Raw genomic sequence first — 12,177 nt, 5'->3', positions numbered from 1 at the left:
AGTTCAGTCTTTAAATAAAAATAATTTCTAATTAGGAAAGGAGAGAATGATCACACTGACACTGCCAACTCAATTATATTCTCATGATTTAAAAAATTGCATAGTTGCATAACTATTTGTTTTGATCTCCAGACCTGGTACTTAATATTTAAATTTCACAAAATTTGTGTTTTTGAAAAATAGTTCCTTCTTCTGGAACATTTTTTTTCTGTTGGCCGGTTTTATTAATAATTGTGACACAAAGGGGAAAACCAAAAGAGAAAACCACAGCTTATGAAAAAACATTTGATTCATCATCACACTCTCTTAGAGTGGTGAGCAACATAAGCTCTAGGACTTCAAGCGTCCATGTTTCCTGCCTTTATCCATTATTGTGGATTAGACTGCATTCGGATAAAGCGGATAGTAAGACACAGTATTTACTCTTCTCCTCACCACTGTGGAAATGCCACTATGCAGAGTTTTTTATGAAAGCTTAGAAAGCTCCCGTTGCCAGGAGACCACCTTCCCGAGGCTGGCATGGTGTTCACACTCGGTCCCTGGCTGTGTGTGACTCAGACACAGCCTTACAGCTTGATGTACAAGGGAGGAGTAAGCCTGTCCTTCCACCTGAGCCGGCCCAGGACTCCTGATGCAGGGAGGGGAGGGGCTGGATCACTGACTGTGTCTTGTGCAGTTGGTTGTCTTGCATACCAGGCCGGCCCTCTCTGCTCTCTCCTGAACAGCCCATCTCCTCTTCACACAGACCTATGAAGCCATTTTACTGCTTCCTCCCTCCCTTCCTCAGCCTCCTTCCCTCCCTCTACCTCCCTCCCTCTTTCTGCTTGCCTCCCCTGCCTTCCTCCCTCCCTTCTTCCCTCTGCTTACCTCCCTCCCTCCCTCTGTCTGCTTCCCTTCCCTCCTTCCCTCTGCCTGCCTCCTCCCTCCCTCCCTCCCTCCATAGGGGGGAGAGGGGGTTCCATGTGCTGCAGTTACTATCACAAAGCATGCTAGGAGGACCCCAGGCTGCACTTTCACACCTGTGCTCCTAGCTTCCCTGGGTGCTGAGACGGGAGGGTGGGGGTTTGAAGTCAGCCAGAGAAGGGAAGTTCTTACCTCCTGTTAACCCATGAAAAGCCAGCATGGAGCTGTGGTTCAAGTGGTAGAGCACCTGCCCTGGGAGAAAAAGCTGACTGCCCAGGCCCTCAGTTCAATCAAGCTCCAAGTACCAGCCCTCCCCCAAGACAGGAGAGGGGAGAGGGCAGAACTCCTGAAGAGGAAGAGTCACTGAACCCCTTTACCACGCGGCCAGGCTCCTTCCGCCCCTGCGGGCTCTGGACCTGGGCCCGGCCTCTAGTGAGTGCCAGGAGCTTGGTGCTCCCATGGTGCTTCCTGTCGTGACTTCTCGAGGGTGCGGGGGGGGGGGGGGGGGGGGGAGGGGGGGGAGGCGGGACAGGTGGCACATGAAAGAAACCTGGGCCCAGCCTTTCTCAGGCATGCACGGATCCTCCCCCATGCATGCACACACCCCAGCTCGCAGGGAGGAGGGGCGGGAGATGCAAAGGGGGTGGAGGGGGGAAGGGCAAGGGGGTTGCTGGGAGGCATCTGGAAAGGCACTCCAGGCCGTGAGCACATGCGCAGTGCGCGGGCACCAGCAGAGAAACTCAAGTCACATTGCAGTTATGTCAGGGGATCCGGGGCTTTTGGTTGACTTGCACTTCATTCTCCAGTAGTTCAGCAGAGCTGAGCCAGTGCTCCGGAGTAACCCACCCCAGAGGCTTGTGCACATGCACACACGCACACCCACCCAGGCCTGAGAGCAGAACCACCCCAGAGGCTCACACACCTCCATCTGCACCTGCACCCACGCCTGCATCCATCCACACCTCCATCCATCCATACTCACACCTCCAACCACACCCACACCTCCATCCATCCACACCTCCATCCATCCACACCCACACCTCCATCCACACCCACACCTCCATCCACACCCACACCTCCATCCACACCCACACTTCCATGTATCCACACTTCCATCCACACCTCCATCCATCCACACCTCCATCCATACCCATACCTCCATCCATCCACACCCACACCTCCATCCATCCACACCTCCATCCATCCACACCTCCATCCATCCATACTCACACCTCCAACCACACCCACACCTCCATCCATCCACACCTCCATCCATCCACACCTCCATCCATCCATACTCACACCTCCAACCACACCCACACCTCCATCCATCCACACCTCCATCCACACCCACACCTCCATCCATCCACACCTCCATCCATCCACACCCACACCTCCATCCACACCCACACCTCCATCCATCCACACCTCCATCCATCCACACCTCCATCCATCCATACTCACACCTCCAACCACACCCACACCTCCATCCATCCACACCTCCATCCATCCACACCCACACCTCCATCCACACTCACACTTCCATGTATCCACACTTCCATCCATCCACACCTCCATCCATCCACACCTCCATCCATACCCATACCTCCATCCATCCACACCCACACCTCCATCCATCCACACCTCCATCCATCCACACTCACACCTCCATCCACACCCACACCTCCATGTATCCACACTTCTATCCATCCACACCTCCATCCATCCACACCTCCATCCATCCACACCCACACCTCCATGTATCCACACCTCCATCCATCCACATCCACACCTCCATCCACACCCACACCTCCATGTATCCACACTTCTATCCATCCACACCTCCATCCATCCACACCTCCATCCATCCACACCTCCATTCATCCACACCTCCATCCATCCACACCTCCATCCATCCACACCCACACCTCCATGTATCCACACCTCCATCCATCCACATCCACACCTCCATCCACACCCACACCTCCATGTATCCACACTTCTATCCATCCACACCTCCATCCATCCACACCTCCATCCATCCACACCTCCATCCATCCACACCCACACCTCCATCCATACCCACATCTCTATCCATCCATACCCACACCTCCATCCACACCTACACCTCCATCCATCCACACCTCCATCAACACTCACACTTCCATCCATCCACACCCACACCTCTATCCATCCACACCTCCATCCATCCATACCCACACCTCCACCCACGCCTCCATTCAGCCATACCTGCACCCACACCTCCATTTACCCATCTGAGGCACGATTTATGGCTTTTCAGGAGATTTTGAGCAGCCCCCACCCCAAGGCAGCCAGAACAACTTTGGTAGTACATGGCGAGTGATTTTTCAAGAGAAACCCGCATAACTTCTTGTTGTCACCATGATTCATTCTGAAAGTGTCTGTTTTCACTTTTTTTTTTGGTCAGTCATGGGGCTTGAACTCTGGGCTTGGGCACTGTCCTTGCGCTCTTCAGCTCAAGGGGAGCACTCTACCGTTGAGCCACAACACCACTTCCTTTCACTATTTTCTTTCACAACCTGCATCCAATTTCCTTAGATACTCAAGGCAGATAGTTCTATATCAGTTTCCTGATACCTCTCTCAGAAACTTAGACATTTTCTGTGCCATAAATAACACTAACAATTAATTGCTCTTACCTAGCTTATTTAAAAATTGTATTTACAGTCTTAAATGAGTTCTTTAAAACATTAATTTCACAGAGATTCAGTTACAATGCTTATACCTACTACAGTCTCCATAAAATCAAATACTGTTACTACCCAGTACTGTATAAACCATTTTTACTTGCTAGACAATTCATGATTCAATAAATCAATAGAAGGCAAGGCATCGCTCAACATGCATCGAACTCATAAATTCTCATGTTCAATTGTAGTTGTACAACTACTTAAGAGATAGTGGACATTATTAGTAGAAAAGAAAGGCAAACTCAATTATCAAGGTACTTCCAAGTAAAGAGACTTTTTCCAGGTGTGGCCTTGCCTTTTTGTGGATGTAGGCCTGCGTGTGTGAACTCTAGTCTGCATGTTTCCCCTCATGGGGGTTGAGTGCATAGTTAAGGCCAGTTCATCTAGGTAACCTCTGCATCTTTAATACATATTTAAATGTAAAAGTAGTATTTGTAATAAAATCCCTCCCACGAATCTTTCTGACCGAGAGTTATCAATGGCACTAAAAGTGTTACAGAACCTAAGACTTCATTTGTGGCATTTGTAATATCCTTAGACTGACCCGACTTCACTGGGGGATGTTGATGCTTTCTGCTTTATATTTCTTCTGGCAGCTCTGACTCATAGAGCTGACAACACTCTCCAGAGTAGAAAGGCCTTAACCCATCATTATATTTGGGAGTTTAGTAGTTGAACATATTAAATGTGTGTATATGCATGTGCTTGGGTGTGCAGGCACGTGTGCTTGTGTATGTGTGATGAGTGTAGATGTGCATGTGTGTTTGTGTGTATAGATATATGTACCATGTATTGTATGTGTTTTCTAAAAGAGATTTCCTATATGTTTCTTTCAAGCCACTAGATAGTGATTTTTAAAGAGAAACTTAGGTACAAATTGCTTCTCTATTTCATTTTTAGTTAAAATACCCTTCTACAAGTTGGCTCTGAAGGTGTGGAAATGGAATATGGTTAGTGAGGGGCAGTTAAATTTATATTTAATATTTTCACAATGTTTCTTATTTTATATAAATGCTGATATTTGAAAATCAATTAGAAATCCTCATGTGACAAGCTCTCTAAGTCAATGTTTCTATTATAATTTTCTCTTTTGTAAATTATGTTTCTTTAACAATTGCCTTAGGATACAAGCAGAAAATTAACATTCACCTGTTTTTCTGACATTGGCTCTTAGTGTGTTTTTCCTTCTAAAAGTGTCATTTCTTAGTGATTTCTCCGGTTCCAATTTCTGCATCACAGAAGAAGTGGCACTCTGATACATAGAAGACTCATCATAAATTTTCTGTTATTAATGTGTCCCTTTCTGGGCAGTGACCCCTTAATTGAGGAAGGTTCAGATTGAAAGAACCCTGCTCCTCAGTCTTCCCCAACACATCCTGCTTCTCAGGAAACATGGACAGATGCCTGCCTGGCCACTATGCAGTCTACTGATGCACTTGAAGGAAATGAGAAACGGTCTTGCCGGGTTCTAGCAGGCAACTCCTACTCCTCCTTCTTGGAGGAAATCCAAAATTGAGAAATGCTAGACTAGCCAGGCACTGGTGGCTCATGCCTGTACTCCTAGTTACCCTGGAGGCTAAGATCTGAGACTTCAGGGCTGGCGTCAGCTTGGGCAGAAAAGAGACCCTTACCCCCACTAACTAGCAAATCCCACGTATGGAGGTGTGGCTCAGGTAGCACAGCACCAGCCTTGAGACAAAAAGCCAAGCAAGAGAGCCAGGCCCTGAGTTCAAGCACTAGAACAGGCGGAGGCACATGGGTACATGCATGCACATGTACACGCACACACACACACACACACACACACACTCGTCCCAGTCCCAGTTCCACAGCTGTGACAGCCGAGCCGCCAGGCTGGAGTGGAGGGTGCTGATGCGTGGCACGTCACAGAATGGCTGGCCTGCATGCATGACATGAAGCACCTTGCGTGTCAATTGTTCTTCACAAATCTGCTGCTGTCTCTGAAATGAGATGCAAACACGCATGTTATGCACCTCCCACGAGCAAATGCTAACAACAGGTCCCATTCCTGCACTGCCCCAAAGTAAAAATCCCTGGTGCCCGCAAGTTGCTCCAGCAAGTAGGGGAAATACAGTGTCAGCTGTACTTAACTTCAATCCAGTCAGATAAATTGCAGTAGATGAAGAAGGCAGAGTGGACTCATGAAATCAGAAAAGCAGCGTGACAGGAAGTAAAATGAGGTGGATATTGATTTTGCTGAGCAGAGCTTGCAAAGGTGAGGATATATACCAGCTGAGGAGTCACATGAGCTGCAGGGACAGGTGGATGTGCAGCAGATGAACAGCACAGACAGGTGGACATACAGCAGATGAGCCACAGGGACACAGATGGACAAACATACAGATGCCATGGCTCTGGCCTCCTTTCCCATCTTAATCATCAGTGCTATTTGCTCTCTAGTAATTCATATTTCCTGAGCTTTTTTGAAATGAAGGAATTAACAATGTTCTCAGAACTTAAGATTCTGTTTATTAATGGACGTTTGACTGCTTTAAGTGGCTTTTTTTTTTCTCCCAAGATAATCAACCACAAGTAGAGAAGTTTATGGTGTCCTGGTTTCAGATCAGGGCACTTAAAGGGGGATGGGAAATAGACTCACCAAAGGTCTTTTATAAGAGACAAAAGGAAAGAGTCAGTTCTAGTCAACTAGTTAAGTAATCTCATTCTTCACGATGCTTAAAGCTGTCCCAAATATTAAACCCTCCTGGAAAGATGCATCGTGCTTGAGAAAGTGAGCACAGGTCTGAGTAGAAATTGTCAGGAGTCCTGAGCCTTCTGATGAGTTTCCCTGCACAACATCCAGGCACACTGGGGTCGTGGTGAGAATTGGCTTCTTAGAACAAAAGGTGGCCACTCGCTCACAGCCAGGCTAGTGCCACCAAGGTCGTCATTATCAAGAAGGAAAATTCACAGTTCCCTTCCCTCCCTACAGGTCCAGGATGCTTTCAGATGCCGGTTGAGAAACTGCCAGGATCCAATCAACGCGGATTCTTCGAGTTCTTTCCCTAATGGGCACGCTCAAATCATGGTGAGCTTTTATTTTCCCTCAGATTGTTTATTTCTCCATAGAATTTCTCCACAGAATTTTTTTAAATCCTTTTGTTAGAAACAGCATTAAAGTCTCACACTGGATGGGGGGAGATGGAGGGAGGGGGAAGATGGATGGGAGGGGCGACATTGTAGCCACATTGTAGTCATCAATCAGTTAACATGCAGAATTGAAACCCCTTTGGACAGACACTTCATGGTAATAAAAATGAAAAGACTCAAGATAAAATACAATTGTGCGATGAGTGGCTTCAGCTTCAGTCCCTGACTAGACTCAATCCTGGGCACCAGCAAAGTGTCCTGTGCGGATTCCGGGTTGGGTGTCAGTACCTCCCACGGGAAGCTCTTCACCCTGGCCCAGAACCAGGGACGGCCGTTCGCACTCGCACCGCCTCCACGCAGCGGCCCTCAGCTTGGCTGCACGTGGACTATGAGAGGAGTCGCACTCTGGACCTGTTAGATAGTCTCTTTAAGCATAAACAAGACACAAGGGCTCCTCTGTGTGAGAGCCGGGTACTTGCTGTGCAGCCCTCAGCAACGCGGGGGAGGGGGGGGGGATGTAACGTGGAGGCACACGGGGAATTCTGGGTGAGACACAGTTTAAATGAAGCGGAGGAGAGCAGGTGTGTTCAGACTACTTGTGGGCAAGTGGAGCAGGAGCAGTGACTCCCACTGAGCTTGGCTCTGGGCGGGAGGGGGGGAGAGCATAGAGGAAAGCAATGAAGGTCACTGTGCGCTCTGACCTCGGAGAGACCCCCACACCCCATACCCCCACACCCCATACCACGCCCTGAAGGCTGAAAAGAACCTCATAGGATATTTGGCTGATTCGTAATATTTTGGTTTACTAAGCATAAAAATATCAAAATGACATAATAATGATGGGTCAAGAGAGGGAAAAGTCAATTCTATACAAAACTGAAACACATAACTGTAAAAAAAAATCTCTGATTTAAAATACTCATGGAAAGCCACATGCGTGGAAGACTTCTGCTTTCATTTCTAAGTCTGAAATGTTTGTCTTATTCCAGGGGAAAGCAACTGCTAGGAAGTCACAAGGGTTTAACAGCTGTGCTGCTACAAGACAGTCCACTAGAAATGACGTAGCCAAACCCAGTGCTCAAAAAGAAAAAGAAAAAGATAACACTCATTCCAATCACCTGTTGGGTTTAGGCAATTCTTTTAAAACTCAATCCTTTTCTAGATAGTGATAGCTGTTGCTGTGGCATATTAAAATTGTTTGCCATGTTTCCGTGGACTGTGTTCAACGCTGTGTCTCCAGGGAATAAACCTGATTGTTCCTTGAAAGACCTTCTTAGTACAAAATGGTAAACCAGTCCAGCTAGTCAGATATTTGGACACCAGGTTGTTTAATTAGTCAAAGGCATCTCACATCTTCATTAAATGATGATTCCATGCTTTGTCATTGTTTTTGTTACAGACAGACTTTGAAAAGGACGTTGACATCGCTTGTCGGTCAGGTAAGAACATTTACAACTTGAAAACATAATTGTTACGCATGTGAAATCATTTCAGTGGGTTTGAGTTTTGAAGAAAATACCATGGTTTATGCATCACACATTCTCCTGTGTGAATACATGTAGCCCTTCAACGGGAGTGCTGTGGTCATGGGAATGCTTACAGAGGAGGAGGCAGGAAGGAGGAGGAAGGGGTCATGAGGACGGACACACGGGCCTGCACACTCGGGTTCTGACTGCCGTGCAGTGGTTGCTGGGTCCAAGCCCAGGCCGCTCAGCCCCTCTGACCACAGTTCCATTCTGTGTGGGGAGGACTCGTGGTGGAGAGGGCTGGGTGTGCATGCATGTATGTGCTTCTGTGTGTTTGCATGTCTGCATGTATGTGTGTGTAGCAGAGGAAGAGACGGGAGAAACCATGCAGCATACCCCAGCTTATCGTGTTGAGACACCTGACCTCACGGTGGACCTCCAGCTGCTGAGATCCCTCTTGCAGCAGTCCCACAGCCGCCGCCTCCTTGTGGGCCTTCATACCCACAAACCAGTGGTCGCCTTCCCCATACAGAACAAGTCCAGGTTCTTTGTCCCCCTCCCCCCACTTCCTTACAGGCAGTGTGCCCACAGCCACTCCAGCTGGCCAAGAGTTAAAACTACGCTGCCCGCATGTGCACCTCATTACCAGCAGCCACCACCACCGGCTCAGGGTTCCCAGCCCGTGTCTGTTAACTCACTATCCATGCCTATGAGGAGTTGTCTGTAGGTCCCCAATCTAAAATCATCTAAAAGTGAGGCTTTGTGCATGTTTTCTTTTATGTTTGTCTCATTGGTCGTTACGCACTTGGCTTTACGTCGGTTTGAAGAATCTTTTGTCACGTTTGCCCTCATCACAGATTGTGGGAGACCCATCTTATGTTCTTATTCCTGGATTCAACCAAAACACTCCTTAGAGTGCGTTATACAAAGTCATAAACAGTTACGATTTGAGGACAGGTACCGGGAATTCCCCCTTTCTGACTGAAAAATACAACGAAATATAGCCAGCCCCATCTCACTAGGGCTTGGCTGCTCCTCTCTGCATTTCATTGTTGAAAGGATAACACAATGTTTTCCCTTGCTCCACTTCCTTGTAATTTTTTCTCAGAATTCATCAGATCTGGAGCCAGTTCACACATGTGTGGTTTAGTTTAGGATTGGAATCATTGGGGTGCAATGGTTTGAGCTATTTGGAGTGACCAGGTGTGGCTCAGGCCCCCCTTCCACCCTCAGTCTTCCCCAGACCCCTGGGCAGGGCAGCGGCAGAGCACAGAGGGCTCAGTGTTTGCTTAACAGCCATTCTCATCAAACTAGTGGTTGTCCTGTGCGGTCCCCAGATCATCTGGGGTGCGGACGCCCAGAATGTGTGAAAAATACAGGATTTGAAGTCCTATCCCAGGCTTGCTAGGTCAGCCTGGGACAGGGATGCAGCCACTCTATCATGTAGTTCCGGTCATTCTAATTCCCAGTGAGGTTGGACGTCTTCTCTAGGAGGCCATCTCCGCCCTCCATGCTCGCGTCTTCTCCCTTTCCCCAAACTGCAGTGAGCTCTGGCTTCAGCCTTCCTCACAGAGCCCACTACCGCTGCGTTAATAGAAAAGTTTCCCTCGTAGTTTTGGATCAATGCCCTTTGTAGCTAAACTCAGCAGCAGCTTTTTACTTGTTTTTTGGGGGGATTTTCAAGAGATACCTATCCATGTTGAAATATGTTAAAAGTGAAAGTCTCAATTTATAGATGCTGAGCAATCATTTTGTTGAAATTTGCTTCTGCAAATGCTGGAGTATACAAGTCACGGTGCTAAATATTCAGATGCCTGGGTTGCGTCCAGTGTTTAGTTGTGTTTTGCTCTTCACAACTTGATTAATTTCTCTTAAAAGTTCTACGTCAAGCCGGGCCAGTGGCTCACGCCTTTAATCCTAGCTACTCAGGAGGCTGAGATCTGAGGATCACGGTTCAAAGCCAGCCTGGACAGGAAAGTCAGTGAAACTCTTATCTCCAGTAAACCACCAGAAAACCGGAAGTGGTGCTCTGGCTCAAGCTGTAGAGCTCTAGCCTTGAGCTGAAGAGCTGAGGGACCACGCCCAGGCCCAGAGTTCAAGCCCCACACCAACAAAAGAAAAAAAAATTCTACTTCAACTGTGTTTTCTTGAGTAGGGGGTATGGGTGTGTTTGTGTGGTATGTTCAAAATTTGGATGCATTTTAAACAAACCTATGAGAGTGATAAGGCTTGTTCAATATTTGGTAGATATAAGGACTGTCGGTTGACACACCACATTGCTGGTTTAATGTGTTCAAGGTAAGATCATTTTGCACTCATACAAAACTAGTATATCGTGTATAAATTCAGATTTCTAAAGTCAATATTTGGCTCAAAGACTTCCCTTATTAATATTTTAATAAGAATATAAAATTATACCTCCCTAATGCAATAAAGTGGGTTCTCATAATTTAAAATTTTTATTCTTTAAATTTTAAGTCTTTAAATCTTACTCCTATAATTTTTGGGTTAATTTCTGTATAAAGTTAAGGACTAAAAATACCCATTTCTGAATTTAGATGGGGTTTTAAATATTTTTTTACTTAGAGTATCAATTAATATTTTTTGCTTCTTAATTTCAATTATAAATATTTCTGGAAATCACAATTAATTAATGATTTAGTATGATTGAGAGAGTTTTAGAGATAACTTTGTTTTGGAGACAAAATCTTACCATGTAGCCCAGGCTGGCCTTGAATTCATGGTCCTCCTGCCTCAGCCTCTCCATCCTGGAATTACAGACTTGTACTACCACACCAGGCTTAGAAATAACTGTAAAGTTTAATCTTTCTGTAGTTTTTATGCATACTGAAATACAAAACAACTTGGCAACACTGTGCTTGTACAAATGCATCTATGTACAAATAGACAACACGGTTTTGTAGTGTAACACTGCCACTTAACAAGACATTGTTAAAGACCGCAGACAGTACATGTGGCAGAATAATTTTAAATGTCTTTTAGAGTAAAGGAGAAACTGTTCATGATGTATCTGTCAGTCTCTGAACTAGTCTGTACTATCTGATTACGTGTGAAGACTGTAGTACCATGGGCAAAATTCAGCCTATCTGAAATCCTTCCTGCTCTCATAAGCCAAATATTCTACAGTGGAATTTCATAGCGTACCCTCAGAACACTGGCTTGTTCATAGGAAAGCATGCCTCTGCCTCTGTCCCTCTGCCTTTTTATAAAGAGGCAGAAAGGGGGCAAGAAGGAGCCAGTTCCTAACTTGTATTTTAATGAAGAATCATAAACATTTCAGTTGTTTTGTATGCTTTAGTTTGGTTTGTTTATATTTTTTTAGTTACCTTTTATCTTTATGTGATCATATGCTTTTTTGGGGGTGGGGGATCCAGTCATGGGGCCTGAACTCTGGGCCTGGGCGCTGTCCCTCAGCTCTTCAGCTCAAGGCTAGCACTCTACCACTTGAGCCACAGCGCCACTTCTGGCTTTTTTCTTTTTGATAATGTGGTGCTGAGGAATCGAACCCAGGGCCTCTGGCATGCAAGGCAAGCGCTCTACCACTGAGCCACCTTCCCAGCCCCATATGCTGTTTTTTCTTAATGCCCATTTATCAGGCTTAAAAATAGAAGGAGCTTTTCAAAAGCCTGTGTGTTTTGTTTTATTTTGCTTTGTTTGTTTTGTTTTGTTTCTATTTAAGCTCAGATGACAATGCCTTGAGGGTACTAGACCATGGATTGATCTCATTTAAAAGAACAATCTTTCTTTACATTTAAGTGAGTGTGATAAATGCTTCTGAATCCTTTGTCTGCCTGGACCATAGAAGCTAAGTGGTAAAAGCTCATTAACTTTCTCATTAATTTTCTATATGTAATTTTGGGGATTTCTAACTTAGTATGCTGACGTTAGCATCGATTACCTCTTTCCAGACATATTTTTGATGAGGAGAACTTCTGGAACACTTT

General features: G+C 46.2%; 1 protein-coding gene across 1 annotated transcript in view; it reads left to right on the top strand.

The window, feature by feature from the left end:
• The window catches only part of Adgrb3 (adhesion G protein-coupled receptor B3), a 541,106-nt gene that overhangs the window by 504,757 nt on the left and 24,172 nt on the right, over positions 1–12,177 (top strand). Inside the window, exons 26-27 of the mRNA XM_042668573.1 lie at positions 6,589–6,684; positions 8,146–8,185. Of these exons, the coding sequence (XP_042524507.1) occupies positions 6,589–6,684; positions 8,146–8,185 (136 nt within the window). The remainder of the gene's footprint in view (positions 1–6,588; positions 6,685–8,145; positions 8,186–12,177) is intronic.

The sequence above is a fragment of the Dipodomys spectabilis genome, unplaced genomic scaffold (genome assembly GCF_019054845.1).
Source record: "Dipodomys spectabilis isolate Male_0828 unplaced genomic scaffold, ASM1905484v1 ptg000457l, whole genome shotgun sequence".
NCBI lineage: Eukaryota > Metazoa > Chordata > Mammalia > Rodentia > Heteromyidae > Dipodomys > Dipodomys spectabilis.
Note: the sequence above shows the minus strand (reverse complement) of the source record. Positions and strands in the feature narration are given on the sequence as shown.